The sequence below is a fragment of the Passer domesticus genome, chromosome 2 (genome assembly GCF_036417665.1).
Source record: "Passer domesticus isolate bPasDom1 chromosome 2, bPasDom1.hap1, whole genome shotgun sequence".
NCBI classification, from domain to species: domain Eukaryota; kingdom Metazoa; phylum Chordata; class Aves; order Passeriformes; family Passeridae; genus Passer; species Passer domesticus.
This window is the reverse complement of record NC_087475.1, coordinates 30965041-30982827: the sequence shown is the minus strand read 5'-3', so window position 1 is coordinate 30982827 and position 17787 is coordinate 30965041. Positions and strand designations below refer to the sequence as shown.

At 43.1% G+C, this 17787-nt stretch overlaps 1 protein-coding gene and 1 long non-coding RNA gene across 2 annotated transcripts in view; both read right to left on the bottom strand.

The window, feature by feature from the left end:
- TBC1D8 (TBC1 domain family member 8) overlaps window positions 1-17528 on the bottom strand; it is a 48588-nt gene extending 31060 nt beyond the window's left edge. The window contains exons 1-2 of the mRNA XM_064408075.1: window positions 17256-17528; window positions 3897-4007 (exon numbers count right to left, since the gene is read on the bottom strand). Of these exons, the coding sequence (XP_064264145.1) occupies window positions 3897-4007; window positions 17256-17382 (238 nt within the window). The 5' untranslated portion in view covers window positions 17383-17528. The remainder of the gene's footprint in view (window positions 1-3896; window positions 4008-17255) is intronic.
- On the bottom strand, window positions 10796-12972 carry LOC135295285 (uncharacterized). Its single transcript, XR_010357329.1, has 2 exons — window positions 12215-12972; window positions 10796-10907 (listed from the first exon to the last, which is right to left on the bottom strand). It is a non-coding gene; the product is annotated as an uncharacterized LOC135295285 (long non-coding RNA).
- Window positions 17529-17787: the final 259 nt, after the last annotated feature.

The window sequence follows — 17787 nt, the reverse complement described above, 5'->3', positions numbered from 1 at the left end:
TAATGAATAAAGTACCTAAAAAAGAGTTTGGTTCTGCAACACCTAAAGGTTCTACAAGAGCACATTTCTACAGTTTGGGGAGGAAATAAAGCAAACAGAAATCTTTGACTAAGGGCTTTGACTAAGCCCTTCAAATTTTTAAAGCTTCTTTCTCTAAACATCTGAGGGGTTTGCTGGTTCTTTAAATGTAATCTGGTCACACTAACTCCAGAAATAATATTTCACTCATTACTGATCTGCTTTGGCTCCTCCTGCTTGAAACTGAATTGCCTCTGCATGACACGATGACAGAGAAGTCATAGCAAGATGGGCACCAGACAGGGCCAACAAGGGAAAATCTGAGCCCTCCAGATCTTACTGGTCAGTAGTTAGACATTATAGGTAAAAAAGTAAAGGCAGTAATAGTTGCTTCTCCTAATACCTTGCTTGTGGAAGAAAGAAGAGAAATAGTTGTATGTAAGAGAAATACAAATCACACATTAATATAATAATAAAACTAATCTCAAATAGAAGACCCATTATCTCAAGATTTGTTTTGTGTGTACATTAGTGATTAGCATCATGTTGCCTCACAACAACAAAAAATGATAAATTTAGGTGAAGATTTTCCATTTCCCTCTGCTCTGTTTTCCATGCAGAATGCCAGCTGGCAGGGAAATCTTCCATGCTTTAACTTCCCTGACAGGAAGGTCTTGTAATGGAACTTCTTAAATATCATTAATCAAGGTTAAGTTTAAATTAAAAAACCCTTAAAAGCCCTTTAGGTCAAGAAAACAAATTATATAAATGTTTAAGCACACCAGAAATAGAGTAATTTTATACTGAAATAGCTGCACAAAACAAACACTGAGTGGAACTTTTATTTCTGAGTAACCTAAAAGATACCAAGTGTATGGGCAAGCTGTGGGACTGCCTCTTGTGAAATAAGCTGGGAGCAAGATACTTTCCACAGTAGCATCCACACTGCTGGGACTGCTCTGAGCCCAGGCAGCAGCTATACTCCACAGGGACTCCTGCAGTACCTCCTGCCTGCCTCCAGTGTTTCTGCTCAAATACCAAAACATCATTTTGGCCCTTTCATTTGGTCAGGCCAACTCAACTTTTTGAGTCCCTTCTTTATTTCTAATTTCTATTTCATAGTTTAAAGTCATCCTGTGATTTGACCCAAGAATTGCCAATCTCTTATTTCCATTCTTTATTCCTCTTCCTGTACTGATGTTCTGCACAGCATTTTATTCCACCTTTTACCACCTTCTTCATCTGCTCATGTAAGTGTTTTGTCTAAGTGCTGCCTCATTCCTCAGAATCTTTTCTTTAAACTGACTTCTCACCAAATCCTTTGCTCTCCCTCTCCTAAAACCAACATTGCTTGACTGAGGCTTGAGTTTCTTTTTTGCCCATGAGCCACCTGAAAGGAAAATTTCAAGTGGCTCTACACAAGGGGTGAGGTTAGACTTTTTTTTTCCTGTACTGGTATAACATGATTAACCATCTGGATTACAACACCTCTGCCAGAACAGCCGTGCAGGGATCAGATTTCCTAGCACCCCTCTGAGATTTGCAGATGTCTGCAACAGACCTGACCCTTATGCATATATTATCATTTAAGTCTACAGCTCCTGGAACAGAGGACTGCCAACATACAATGCAAAATGTCATTTTAATTAACTGCCTGATGACATGATGGCTATCCACAATTAAGTTACACTGGGAGACTGGAAGGAGTTCCTGGAACTGCTCCTTGCCCTCACTATACAGCAGCAGGAACAGGCCACTTCTGTGTGGGGAATGTCCTTCTCCAGCTTCCCAAGAAGGGTCTGAGGTGATGCTCCTCTGACTCCTATTGCCAGCTCTTCCCTGGACACTCATGTCGGGGTTGCACAGCAGCAATATTATTCACAAACAGCTTCTGCTCTGTGCAGCTCTGGCATCTGTGTATGCTCTACCCATGCAGCACACAAAACAGACCCCTCTGCTTTCCGCTCTATTACTATAAATCTCATTTTCTCAGGGATGAGCATCCTTTCAGAAGAGCCAAACAGAATTTTAGGAAACATTAATCACTTAAGTTTGTCTCAGCAAAATCCTTAGCCATTTCAGCAAGTTTGTCATTTGTAGTTCCTTCAAAGAAATAATAAAAAAAATCAAAAAACCACACCAAATTCTGTGTGCAGTAAGAGTGTGGGTGGGGCAAGGATCAGCCCCAGACAGTATTATTGCATGTGTTCAAAGAGTCAAGAGGCCATGAAAGCAATGCTTTTCCAGCAAAAGCTACCTGGTTTCATCACAGGACTGTAGCAGAACGAAGCTCTTAAATTTCTCCATGAGGTGGCATTACTTAAAAATGAAAAGGAGGGGAGGAGGGATAGAAAGCACAGAGCAATTGCAAAACAAAGAAAACCTAGCCAAAACAAAAATAGCCCAATGGACTTTATGCAAGCTTCTTCACACACACATCTGGCCCAGGGAAAAACTCCCAGTATTAACGGGGAACATGCAGAGGGATCTCTGCTGAACCAAGGAAAAACTGCTGGATAAGCATGTAGAGTGGAAAGGGTTAGGGTGAATATACAAAATACTCTTCCACTTAAAGGACTACTATGTCAAACACTATCAAGGACATGTCAACATTGACATTACCTAACTATATCATGGCTTGATCTGTATAAGAAAGAACAGAATAGGATAGCATATTTTCAGCTGGAAGGGATCTACAACAATCACAGAATGGGAAAGGCTGGAAGGGACCACAATGGGTCATCAGGTTCAACCTCCCTGGTCAAGCACGGTTATCCCACAATAAATTGCACAAGATTGTGTCCAAATGGCTCTTGGAAGTCCCCAGTAGGGGAGACTCCACAACCACTCTGGGCAATCTGCTAATTTAGTAACATGCCCACGCTATTCTTTGTTTCCCTTCTGTTACTGATACATTTCAAGAAGCTCTTCTTGTTTTCCTTTAAATCCTGGGAATCATCCAGTCCAACTGCCTGACCACTTCAGGACAGACCAAAAGCTGAAGTTATTAAGGTCATTGTCCAAATGCCTCTTACACACTGGCAGGTCTGGTGGGACATCAACCACCTCTCAGAAGGAATCCTGTTCCAGGATCTGGCCATCCTCTCATTAAAGAGATGCTTCCTAATGCTCCCCAGTCACAGCTTTGAACCATTCCCAAAATAAAACTTCTGTAAATTTCAGTGTTAGGATTTTTTAGATGGGAGCAGAAGAGAAGAGAACAACCCTACACACTGGCCAAGCAACAGTGGGATGAATGGAACTTCAGATGGCTTTTACTAAGTCATGGCAAGGCTGCTGCAATTCACGTTAATATCACGTTCCTGAAGATGAGCTTGACTTTCAGAAGTTGCAGAAACATTGCAGAAGGGATTAGTGCATAACAGATCAGGAATTTGACATTCTCTCCCTCTCCAACAACTTCACCTCCTAAATCTTCCAAATGTTCCAGATATATTTCATTATAGTAAAGTGTGTGAAGACATTTCACCGTAAGCAAGTGAAAGACTAGGCTGGTGAAAGCCTAGATTAAGTAGATTCTTGCTGTAAGGGATGACCACTACTGTAGGAAAAGATATGCATAGGAACAGAACCACACTACTTTGCAACAGAGAAAACGAAAGCAGCAAACCACCTTCAGCAAAACAAGTTTTCCATTGAAACTTCATGTTCCTAGGCAGCACTTTTTCAGTGATTTTAACCAGAGGTTAATTTGGTTGTTAAACAAGCTTTCCACACACACACAACACTAGCTGGGGTTACCTTGAGCTTCCTGGACATGCAGACACTGACCATGCTCAGAATCAGTTTGGGGTTTTCCATCTGTGACTCACCAATAGCTATGGCCCAGTAAACTTCTGATCCATTCAATAACTCACCACATGCAATGGCAGAGTAAACCTGTGAGCCCGGGACCTGGAGTAAAATTCGAAATGGAGCAACACGTGCATTAGAGTCTAACACAGCATCCAGGGCACCAACCAAGCGACCTGCAAAGAAAAAAGGGGGAAAGAGGATTAATGCCAGTTCTCACTTCTGCAAGCTGTTTCACATTTACAGCTGTAAAACTAAAATACAGAATGTAATGATAACAATTCTTCCCCAGCTTTATGTTCTAATTTACAGGTGCTCAGAATGCAAAAGGCAAACCAGACTGAAGATCAAAAGCATACAGAATTCTCTGTGTTTCTGGTTTTGCCTCTTATATATATATATATAACCACAGAACTGAAGTGGAAAGACCTGAGGGCATCTTAAGAAGTTACTGTTCCAGCCCTGCTCTGAAGTTAGATAAATACACCTATGCTGTAAGTGATGTTTGTCTAACCTGTTCTTCAAAATCTGCCACAATCAAGATGCAACAATTTCTCCACGTAGCCTCTACCACTATTTTTATTAAATATTCTTACCAAAAAAAAAAAAAAAAACCAAAAAAAAAAAACCCACACCAACCCTTCCCTAAACAAACAAGTCAACTACCACAATCTTAAACTTTCTTGCTGGAAATTAATCTTGCTCCCTGGGACATCGGTAATTGGTCACAGGGCACTTCTGATACTAATGTCCAACATAACGAAAAATTAACATCATGGTTTCACACCCTTTAATGATTTCTCTTTTTCTAAAGAAACCCAAATCACCTCATGTATTCCTAATGAGTCACGTTTTTCAAACAGCTCACTGCTGTTGAACTTGCACTGGAATCTCTCCAGCTTGTCTTTAAGAATGACACTCAACTGGACCTGATGCTCACTGCTACTGAAGTCTCAGCCACTAGCAGAAGGGAAGATCACCTCCTGTATCTTGCATACCTACCACTGTATCCAAGAAAACTTGCAGCAGTATTCCACTACAAATCACCACTTGATTTCAGTACAGACGAATTCATTTTAAGAGCTGCAGCAATTGCTGACCCCAAAAAAGACTTTCCAGTCTGGAGGACACCTGGAGTTTCTTGCCACCCATTTCCCTGAGCAGGTAAAACCAAGCTATCCATGAAAAAGTTCTCTGAATGCCATGATTTGCATATGCAAGATGGCATATTAAAGTAACTCAGAATTGGTTTATGGTGCTTGCAAATAGCAATTCAGGGCAGCTTTATACTCAATTTTCCTGTGCATTCTGCAGAGACAATCTCCTAAGTAGAGGGATGGCAGAGAGTGAGGAACAGCTTTACCATGTTTGTTTTATCCTTAGAGTACCTAGGAAGTTTTCTGTAATACATTTTTTTTTTTTTTTTTGCTTTGCACATGTAACTTTTTGAACCTGTTGTATTTTTTTTCTTCACCATTAACCCAACACAAAAGGAACTAATCTCCATCTCCAAAAGGTTTGCCAGCCCTTGGCACCACATGCTGTTTTAAATATGGCATTCTCCAGTCCATCACCCAAGTGATTAATGGAAATAATAGAGACCTACAAAGTCCTAATTGCCTTCTCACTTGGATAACAAATGACAGCTAATTAATTTGAGTATAACACAACCAAACAGCATTTCAACCACTTTCTAGTCTAGGAGCTGTAAGAAGCTCACATGGAACAGCATCAATAACCTGAGAGCACAGAAAATTACACTAAATACTTCCTCCTTGCACACACTCAAAACATCAGTGATGCTTTCAAAGCCAAGCAGAAGTTGAATGCAGTAAGTCTTAAAACTGTACAGTGAAACATTCAACAGAGTTTGCTTCTCACTTAAATATGTGACCAGATATTACATCCATCTATTTAAAATGGAGATCTGAATTTGCAGACTGATGACATGTATAATATCTGAAATTGCTACATGCTGTCCTATAACTACAAAAAAACTCCATAAAAACTCATCCTAGTATGAAAGGTAGCAAATTAGCAGTGCTCACAGAAAACAGTGTGCAGAAAACTTTAGTGTGCAGTCTTCAAAACAGATGGAATAAAGCAAATAAGAGAACATCAAATGATGCAGAGAACAAAAGTAGGGTTTAACTTTCAAATTTCAGAGGAATTGATAATTGGCCTAGGAGAAAGATTATTTTTCATTTCACTAAAGTCATAGGAAAAAAGTCAACTAACAGCAAGTGCTACCAAAATCCCTAGAGAATTCTTAATGAGCATCTGATTTGTGAAATACCTTTTGTTTTTTTCAGAAACCATGAAAAAACATGTGACAGCACAGAAGTAGCTGCAAAGTTTTGCTTTACTAATTCTTAGCCTGTGCAAAGTTAATTCCCTTTTCTCTTCCTGAATAACAGACCAGAAAACCCAATTCCTCTTCTCACTGTTTACTTCTGCTTACAATTTCCATTTTGCTTACAAACTGTTAAAAAGAAACCCATTCCTCCTTCAACTGTACAAAGAAATAATCACCTCCCTTTTCTAAACTACCCATAGCTAAAATATTAACTCAGGATGACAAAGAGGAGCCAGAACCAAGACACAAAGAGAAGAAAGACTGTGGCCATCAGGATACCTGCCAGAATAAAGCCCAGGTGGCCTGGCTCCTCTACCAGTGCTTGGCAAGGGAACAGATAAAACCTAAGCCATCCACAGGGAGTCCTGTCCTGTCCCACCTCTGCCAGGAGGGGTGAAGTGGGGTCATAAGGGGAGCAAAGGAAAATAAGAGTAAGTACTGCTAAAGCTGAGCAAGCACAGAGAGGTTCTCATCCCGTGTTTGGGGGACTTCTTTATTTTTTGGTTGAGAGACTGAGAGAGGTAGAGAACAGGGAAAAGAGATTACTAAGAGTGCATCTGCAGAAGCATGAAAAGGATTCAACACTAATATATACAGCCTGGCCAATATGATAATTTAGTTGAAACTGTGGTAGCAAGAAAATTACAAAAACTAGAGGCAAATTTTTTTCCTAAGTTGCCTCACAATTCATTCACGGCAACTTTGCATCACAACATTGTAAAACAACAAACTTAAAGATCCCTGAGTGAAGAAACAAACAACAGTACACTGATGTTGAAACCTATACTATGAAAAATACCCAGCTTGTGAGCAATCACCTTCCTCATAACATGTCCAAACAGTTCATTCCATTGAAGAGTCTCTTATAAAAAAGAGTATGTTTAAAAAACAGAAGGGTATCTGGCTAGCAAGATAAATTACATTAAGAGCCTCTGGCTCACATATTGATACATCAGCTTGCCTTCAGTCAGGGTGATGCAGACCTCTTCCACATCATAGATGAAAGTGAAACCATTTATAATTCAGGACAGCAAAAAATGAAAAGGAAAGAGAAGCAGAAGAGGAAAAGAGAACTGCTACCCTGGTTTTCTTCCCAAAACTCCCCTTTTTTATTTTTTTTTTACCCTAAATGAGACAAGATTTTTTGGGAGGAACTTAAAATTTAGAGTAGCTCTTCCCCATTAATGAGCCACTTTACCAACTTCTTGTCTGTTTTCTGACCTCCCAAGACACAGAAATATTTCAGAAAAAGCAATTACCATACAGTAACTGTACTATGGAAAGCTGCAGACATTGGTTTACAAAGCCTTTCCTGAAAGACCACTGACAGAACATTGCAGGTTCCTCAAAAGGTGCAAGTTTCTTCATGCAGAAGGAACATTTTTAGGCAAAATTCACAGGCAAATGTCTGGTGTAATATGCATACTTTTGACACATATGGAGAAGAAGACAGGAGAAGTGGAAAGACACTTTTCTACTTAAATTATACGCTTCTCAATAAATTGAAACACTTTAGCTGGAAGCTGGATTTCAGACAGAGGCAACATCTATATATGTTCTTCAGAAATAAATTTATAAAACGTATCTGGAAAACTCACTAGAAATCCCATGCTTTACTTGGTAGTTTTTATTTCACTGAAACATCTACTTTCATGCATATTTGGTTGCTTGAGTAAAGAAAACTGGATACCTTCAAGTAAAACACATCCATTTGTACCAAATGTATGTGCATACTACAGATACAATACAAGAAATAAATTTAAGTATAAAATTAGCAAGAAACAATTTCAAATTCTACAACAGGTAGGTACGGTCTGTCCTTTACAGAGGTCAGCCTGTAACCAAATAGAACACAAACAGGACATCATTCACTATGAATTGGCTGAGCATTTCTTCACACACATACAAAAAGTTAATCACGGATATTTCTATAAGGATCAGGTTCTTAAATGAACTATCAAAAGTGCACTACTCTTCATCTTTAAAGATATGGTTTCTTCCCCCCGCTTAAAAGATTCCATTACAATTTCTCTTGTGCCATAGGAAAAGGAACATGTTAACAGTAAGTTAACTTTACACCAACTTCTACTACATGCTCCATTATCTTTCAAACTAAAGAATGCAGGCTCCTTTCCTGAATCACTGTTAATCATCTATGCAGAATTTCTAAAATCATTTTACACTTCCAAGACATGGAGCAAAGCTTGAGTAAAGCTGAACTCAAACTAGAAACTCAAACTGAAAACTATCTGTTATTTCCATTTTTATGACAATATTCAAGAGAGGCAATCCAAGCCACCCCCTACATACAGCAAGATTTCTACCTGCCTCCATCACATACGAAAGGCTTTAAAGGGAAATTTTTGAGAACTACTCAAAAATGGGATGGCCACTTGAGCAGCTAAACCATGCTGCAAGGCAGAGGGACTTAGGAGTCTGGGACTAACAACTTAATAAAACCCTCCCAAAAAAATAAAACAAAAAGAGAAAAGGCCAAAACTGCTTGCCTTTTTTTTTGGGGGGGGGGGGGTGGGGGGCAGGGGAAGGGGAAGGGGGGCACTGGGGGAAGAAGGGTGGGGAGAAGAAAAATAGGAGATTTAAATCTAAGTGTCAAGGAAGCCTGCAGTGTCACAACACTCAGCATTGTTACCCTTTCAGTTCTACTTGGCTTTTAAGTAAGACATTTAGTCACCACAGCCAGCATCTTTTGATTAACATGAACTTATCCATCCATTACAAAGTGGGGAATGACACCCAATGTAGTTCCAAGAAGCAATTACATGTGGTACCTGCAATTGGTCACTAAGAAATTCTGATGGCACTTTCAAAATCTGGGGAACAACGGGTCAGAGGCACAGAGGCACCTGCTCCCACACAGCCCTGAACTTCTCAAATCAAGCACTTACACCCTGTCTACCAAAATGAAAGGGGTGACAGAGAAGACAAAATCCAGCCTGCATCTCCAGCATCCTAGAGAACACCTTTAGTCACTGTACAAACAAAATGACTGCTGAAGCTGGAAGCAGAGAGAAAACTGTCCTTCCACTTCTCCTAAGTGTACTCTGAAATAAAAAAATACTTGAGATTTCCACTGCACTTGAGACCAGCTCAGCAGGACAGATGTGCAACAATGCCTGACTGAAGAGTATCTGCCAAATCCAGCCCTTCCAAGAATATGGGCACAGGACCAGCACCATACAAGGACCCAAACCAGACTGCCAAGATGCTCAGTGACTCCAAAGCTGAGGTTTCTCTCGGCTGCAAGAACCTTCCAAAGTTCCTGCAAGGCACTTCCAAAGTCAAGAAAATGATGGCACCACATGGTCTCTAGGGACCGCAGTGGCTGATCTGCAGCAACATGAAAAAGAGCACTTGGTGGCTACACTCACACTCATATCATGCCAAAGCCATGTTTTAAGTACTCATATCCTGGGTTTTTTTTCAGTCAGACTAGGTTATTTTTGTAAGACAAAACCAGCAAATTGGGGTATTTACAATTACAGTCACAGTGCAGCACTGCTCCAGTGCAAAACCATGAAGGAAAAAGCATGCCTTCGAATTCATCCTTAGGAACCCACTGCTGCTTGCTACACCTGCTCCACCAGAGAAAGCAGGGGGAAGAAAGAAAAATAAGCCCAGCTGTCTGAAAAAAGCTGTACTCCTACTGGAAAGGAGAAAGCTCTTCCAGGAAGTGGAAGGAGCTAACAGTACAGACTGCTTCCCAGTGGCTGCAGCTTTACAAGGAGAATTAATAGCTGCAAGAATTGCTCTAAGCTGTTCAGGCATGTGAATTGGGAGAAAAGAACAAATCAAACACGTCATATGATCATAAAGGTGGAGGGTTTTTTTTAAGGACAGTGAAATTGAACAGCTTCAATAAAGCAGAAATAATCTTGGCTTTTTGAGGCAGAGAAGCACTTCATACCCTGAATCCTAATTACACTTCTCCACATAGCTTCCTCCATCCCACAATGATTTGCAAACAATTAGTGTCTCAGAAGAGCCAAGGTGGGCAGCAATTAGCCATGCTAAGGGAGGCAAGCAAACTGCCTGAAGGAACAGCCCACCACCAGGCAGAGGACAAGGAGGGACACATGGATGTACCCATTCCCTAACCCCTGCCATCCCGGGGCTCCAGCTGGAACAGAAAGCAGCTTTCACACCAACCAGGATAAGCTTAGCCTGGCCAAAGGGCACTGCTGGGACAGCACCAAATAGCACAGATTGCTTGCCTGGCTCTGCAAGGCATCTCAGAAGCTCTCCCTAGGACCAATGTCCTTGCTGAGAAAGGGATGGGAGGACCATGAAGCTGATTCTCATCAGGCCTCAACGACCCCACCATGCAGGAGCCCTAACTTGTGACCATGACCCCATGGGTGGCCCAAGGCAAGACCCAGGGCTGAGATGCAATGAGAACCACTGCAGCCTCTATCCTCATCTCTTACAACCCACCCAGAGAGTGCCAGGCCCCGGGCATTACAGGCTAAGGTGGAAGCTTTTGAGCTGCACCATGGTAGGATACAGCCCAGGGCAGTATGAGGCTACTCTTGGCCAGTGGTGGCCCCCCAGTACCTATTCAGAAGTATTTATTACACTTCCACCACCAGAAAAAAAGAGTTGCAGAACTTATTTGGGTAAGTACATAAGAAAAAGGATGAAGGACTTCTCCAACGGTTGAAGGAAGGCTCTGTTTCCTTTGAAATGATAAGGGCTCACCATACTGAAAGATAAGCACAGACAACATTAGATTTCAGCATAAAGACCTAATGCTCAAAGCATTTATTCACCCAGGAAAATACCCAACATCCAAGCCCTTACATTACTTCTACACAGACCGTGCCAGATCAAACACTGCCACTGGGTAAATTGGTTTCTGTTGAATTGGGACTTTTTTCAATTTGGTACGTAGAAATAAATTCTAACAAAATACTTAATCACTGTGCCTATGTCCCAGTGCTCTGGGGGGAAGGTGGACATGAGAAATGTGGGGAGTTCACACATTTCACTGTGGGGGTTGGTGTCCCTTGGTCCCATGACTCCCACATCTCTGCATGTGATGCTAAGTGCTTGTGTCAGACCAACAAATGCAGAGGGAGAGACCACACAGGAGGAAGAAGTGAGATGAATTATGAACTGTCTCTCCTGCCATGGTGGAAGCTCACCCTGGAGCACTGATTATTTCTCCCCAGCACAGCTTCCCCACAGGCTGTTTCCCCAGGTGGGCACACTGCCATGGCAAGGCACACACAGCTGCTTATCTCAGTCCTCTGCCATCAGTCCAGTTCAAGCCAAGCCTATTTTTATAGCCCTGAAGGCCGCTGAGCCAAATGCTTTGGTTCTCATGTTACAAGTAAAAATACCTGAAACTGTTTTCCACCTGAAAATGGACAAGAAAATGGGATGTACCAGTTGCTGCTGCAGCCCTGTAAATTATTCAGACATGCACCAGTACTCAGGGGAATATAAAAAAGTATCCTTTTTGGTTGGTGCGGTAAATAATGCTGAACAGACCAAAGTAGTGCTACATTAACTCTGCCACCACTGACATGCTCATTTATTTTATAAGGAAGACATTTTTTTCCTGTGAGGGTGGTGAGACACTGAATCAGGTTGCCCAGAGAACCTGTGGATGCCCTATGCTGGAATTGTTCAAGACCAGGCTGGATGGGGCTCTGAGCAATCTGCTCTAGTGGGAGCAGTCCCTGCCCTTGGCAGGGGGGTTGGAACTAGATGGCCATTAAGGTCCTTCCAGCCCAAATCATTCTAGGATTTTTCTGCCTTTTTCTGTGCCATTTGGCCTCCACATCATGAAAATAAAAAGCCAATGTAGGCGTTTACTGGATCAGTCTTGCAAAAGGTGGTGGTCAGTGCCTGTGCAGACACAACACAGCCCCTCCTTTCCAAGCACAGGTACTTCCTCACCTTTAATACTGGCACTTAACACACTGCTAACATTTCAACACAAGCACCTGCATTTCACCTTAGCCATCCCAGCACCACAGTAGTGCTCAGGAGCAGGTAACTCACCCCGGAAAGGCAAGCAGAGGGGGCCAGAGTGGCACACACAGCTCAGGGGGCTCAGAGGTCAGGAACTGGGGTGCCCAGCTTTGCAGGCAGCAGCTTGGCACCCTGCTCCTATGCTTCCTTCCAGCTCATGCCTCTTGGCCACATAGTGTAACAGAGAAGCCATCCTCTTGGGAAACTCTTGTAAGTATGCATTCTCCTTAAAAAATGCTACAGTAAAATAAAGAGAGGAAAAAAGGAAAAAAAAACCTGATCTGAATTCCAGTTGTGGGCAAGGCTAGATAATGTTTTGACAAGAGTCCAAGCTTTCAATAAAGTATGCATATTTCTCCTTCTCCTGTGCAAGGCTTCAGAGAGCTGTTCCTTAAGGAAACAAAAGCATGAATACTGACAGTAACCATTACCAATATCCTTTATTAACATCAGTATTGTGGCATCTTCCTCTCCTCAAACTGCTTAATTTAAAATGAAAGTGTTCTGTTGGGTTTGGATTTTTTTTCATTCACGCTCAGACTGAGCCTAACCTATTTTGGTATCCTGAACATATATTAAGACAAAAAGAAATGCTTTTTTGAAAACTATATTGGGATAGACCTTTTAATATGATTCTATGAATATGCTACTCATTTTGCCTTTTGCCCCTCCAGAAAGTAAAAAAATACTAGAGGGATTCTCATTTGCATTCCCTAGTAAAAATCAAGTGTATTTTGGACCCTCTTCTGCTACAATGTAATGAACAGGGGCAATCTAGATGAATTCCCCATCTGAGTCACAGGAATCTTCATCCACTGTGGTCCTCTTACTGCCTTTCCCAGAAATAGACTCCATTATAAAATTATTTACTTCAGACCTTGGGAGATGCGCAGGGCCACTAAAAGCTGAGCTATTGACAAGGATTACAGGACTCTTGGACAGTAGAGTATGAAAGAGCAGCAAAAGATCTTTTAATTTTTAATTTCCAGGAATAATTTCCAGAGTTTATCAGTAACCATTTCTCTGTATGCCTTATAAAAACTAGCACCCCGGCAAAGGGAAAATAAGGAAGAAAGGTCTTATCACACAAACTAGTCAGTTCTCCACTCACAACCAAGAGGTACTTGGTAGCTGAGTTCAAAAGCTATTGCCCTGCAAGAACTTTATTAAAAGAAAAAATTAAGTCCTGAGATGGAATTTGGAAAGGTAGTTACCATGCCTACCACATTTTCACTTAAAGCAATAATAAGGTTTACATTCATATACAGAAGACGCTTTTTTCCTGCCAGTCTATTATATTTAAAGTTGTGAACCAAAAAGCTTTGTAAGAGCTGAAGAATAGATTAGTTTCCTTTTACAAATGTTCATCCTCTGCAAGTTGCAAATAACACAAAACTACATCCAGCTTGGAAAGTGCCCTGAGCTGAAAATGGAGGCTAGAAGAAGAGTAGGGAAAAATATCATAGTTAAATTAAAAACAGGAACAAAACATAATCTTTTATCAATCTACTTCAAGCAAGAAGTTAAAGAAGCACTATATCTCAACCAGACAAAAAGCCGCTTGAAACAAGAGTTCATTTTAAGGTCTTATTTAACCTTATTTATAAAAGGAAAGATTCACAAGTGTTGCTAAGTGGGTTTTTATACGCTAAGAGTGTGCAATGTGAAGTACTGCATAAACAAAAACTGCAACACTAGCTGCTTGGGAAGAGTGAAAGACTACTCTCAGTCCAGCACTCATGATCAAAAACCTTCCCAACATATCCCAGAACAAGAAGTTTTCTGTCAAAATGCAAAAAATTAATCAAAGAGGAAGGCACGTGAAGGTTTCAATATCCCTTCCTAAAAATTAAAGTAGTGATTCATTTAAAGGCTAAACCATCTTGCAGTGTTTACCAGAAAGCACTTGACAGTATTTTTTACTACTGCCATATCAAGCTTATCATTAATATGTAACCTCAGAACCAAAGACATCAGTAAGTATTAAATCCAACTAACTTGGATCTGTTAATCATGGCTACATCACAAATCTTTTTCTGTAGGGATCACTACAGTGCTCTCCAATTGGGCAAAGAAAACCCCAAAATCAACAGATATTGATGAGCTAAATATTTTTTTTAATCTATAACTTAAAATTAGTCGTTAGTTAAAAAAATACAATTCCAATTTTTCAAGTATTTCTAAACATTTTCAATTTTCTTATTAAGTTTCTGACCAGCAGAACTGTCAAGAAGAGATCCAGGTAAAGGAGCAAGTTAAACATTTACTTGAAAAAGCATATCCCTAAGGAAGACAGAAACCAGAATGAGACTGGTCCGGTAATGAAGAGTTAAATACAACCCTCATCACTGTTTGTACCCTATGCTTGTAAGCCCAGTGTGCATTTGGGAACTGCCCTAGGACACAAATTAAATAACAGTAGGAAATAGAGTCTCTCACTTAGAAACATCTGCTCAGCGTCTGACAAAAACACAGTACACAAAGAAACATAGATATGGGGAAAAAGCACTTTTGTGCAAGAGACCATCTTTAGTGCATTCTTCAGGAATTAAATCCACATAAAATACACCCTCCAGCTGTGCTAACTTACTCTTACCTAATAGTTAAAATGCCCTGGTAAGAACAAAGAAGTGCCCTAGAAGAAAGACAGGCAAATATGAGAATTGGGCCATAAAACAGATGTCCTCACACAGGTTCAGTACAAATACCATGTTGCGGCAACGTGCGCAAGGGCAACTCAGGCATTGCACCCTTCCACCCTGCTGAAAGCAAATTATGTCACAGGTGGTCAGCTGCTCCATCTACTCTCGTAGGAAATGTAATATTCTGAGCATTTTGTTCTGCTGATCCTGCAGAGGTCTAACACAGCCTCAGGATATGCAGCTTCCTCCTCCCTGCAGGAGCCATGAGATTCTCTTCTGCTGTGGCATCTGCTCTCATGTACTGAATCGTCACATCTCTGTAACGTCTTCCTTTTCATGAAATGTAACTGCAATTGGCCAGGGATCACGGTATTAAAGGGAAAACAGATTTAGATATTGTTCTCATTTAAGCTCTGCTTCCCCAGTAAAACAAACAAAAACTTCCAGCTTTTGGCTTTACCACTTGGTAAATCATACTCCGAAATGTGGCAGAGCTTTACTGCCCTCCTGCCAGTATGGAAATGACAGGTACTAATTAAGTGTCTCCATAGTAATGTATAGCAAGAATCAGGAGAGAAGTTTTGCACTGAAAGCAAACACACACCAGCAAAGCCTTGCTGTTTCTCTGTACCCATCTCCATTTCCTTCACTGCAAGTAAAAACTGAAAAAAAATTACACTATCTAACCCTAGCCATATCTAATGCTCTGTAACTCTTGCATTTGGTTTTAGGACTCAAATTCCTAAGCTCTTTTAAATACAAACGTTTCCAAATGGTTTAAGAGACTGTCAGAATCTACAGTCCCCTTGGAAAATGTGCAAGACAGGAGCGGCTTTCCTTTGCCAGCCAAAAGAGATTTGAGCACGCCTGTGCGCTGTAGATTCAGCAAAATGATTCACCTGAAACTTAACCAGAGAGAAAAGCAGTTTGTTTGGTTTAAGCTTGCAAATTTCTGTAGTGAAAAGCTCAGGCGCAAGGCATTAACATTCGTGAAACTGAACCTCATGATTGTCCTGGACCTAAATCAAGCAGCTGTAAACGGCTATTTTTAACTCTGAAAATTAATCCACATCGTTTTTACTGTCACCAAAGAGAGGCCTGACTTCCAAACAGGCGGGCACAAGAAAATAGGAGATTAAGTGTTTTAACTCACTGGCAAAACTTCCATTTCTGTAGTGATACATTGATAGCATGCAATCTACCAAGCCACAGTTCAAGTTCTGTGCACTTTATGGACAGGTAGGATAAGCCCCAATTAAAATAGGCAACAATGCAGAAAGCAAATGGCAAGGGTCAATAGGTCAGGAAAAAAAAAAAGGTTTTCATAAAATAAATATTGAATGTGGCAATGCAGCTTCTTAAACTCCACAGAAAATACTGATTTTGAAAATACCTGACAATTCTTTCAAATATATAAGCTACCATTAAAACTTCTCACTTTATAACATTCAAAACAGCCTCGTTTTCTTTTCAGTAAGAACTACGTTGTTAAACGGCATTAATTCTCCAAAGCATTGTTTGTTTGAATTCAGTTGCTGCTGTCTTCGAACCAAAAGTTTGGCCCAAATTCCCTACGCTACAACGTCAGCGCAGCCTAACACATCCTTCTGGCTGGAGTTATTCACGGATCCACACTGTTGCGAGGGTAGAGCGTGATCCTTCTCCTGCATACCCTTCACTACACGGATCTGGAGTGCCACACGGATACAACGAGCCCGATCTACAGCCACCATAACTCGTAGCAATATTAATGCAAAACATAAAACAGAACGCACTTTGCCACAACAGTGAATTCACAACCCCCGGGCCGTAATGCTATGCACGGTTCAAAAGCCAGGAGTCCTACATGTACTTATACGGCTCTCGTTATAGAAAGGGGAGGCGAGCCGCAGGTCGCGGACGGTCCGGAGGGGCACGGGTACCACATCCCACTGTGTGCCCCAGCATCCCTCCACCTCAGGGATCTCGGCCGAGCCCCGCGGGCTGCAGCCCCGGGCGGCTCTCCCCAGCTGTATCCTCCGGCCGCGGGCAGCGGCTCCGCGCCTCCTCACGGGCTCCGCACCCGCCCTCAGTCACGCCGAGAAACCCATCGGGAGGGGACAGCGGGGAAGTTACAATAAAAGCGGCTTCAGCGGTGCTCAAGGCTACAGAAGAGCGAAGCTGCTCCCCAGGCAGCTCTTGGGGAGCCGGGGCGGCCCCCACCTCCCGGCCGGCGCTGCCTCCACACTGCCCGCGGCGGGGCACCGCGCTATCGCCCAGCCGGGCCACCCGTGCACGGCCCGAACAAAGAGGCCGCTCCCGCTTCCCGCAGCCCGACCCGCCGCCGGCTGCCCCGACACGGCCAAGTTCCCGTGGGGCAGAGGCAGGGGGGATCCGCCACCCGGCCCGGCCCGGCCCGGCGCCCCGCCGAGCCCCGCGCCAGCAGGTACCCGTGAAGCGGCCGCCGCCGTCTCCGTGGCCCCGACGCCGCTGCAGGATGAAGTAGCCGCTGCTCTTCTGCGTGACCCACAGCTTGAGGGCGTTCTTCAGCAGCACCTCCTCGGGCTTCAGCCACATCTTCCCCCGGCTCGAAGTCCCGCTCTCTCCCCGCTGCGAGCCCGCCTGCCCCGCACGGCACCGCACCCGGCCGCCCGGGTCACATCGCCCCCCGCGGGCTGCGCGGCTCCGGCTCCCTCGGCGCGGCCCGGCCCGGCCCGGCCGCCGGGGAGGGGCCGAGGGAGGAGCCCGGGCACGGGCCGCCCTTCCCGCGGAGCCGGGGGCTTTGTGCGGCGGGTGTGCTGCTCCGCACCTTCGGAGGGGACGGGGGCGCTCCGGCCGGAGGGACGGGAGCAGGGGGAAGGGCCAGGGTCTCCCTTTCGGGGGTCCCGTGGCGCCCCGAGCCCCGCACAGAGCCCGCTGGGGCTCCCGCGGTAGCCCCGGGTCCCGGAGGATGCCGTGCCGCCGGGACCGCAGCCGGGCGGC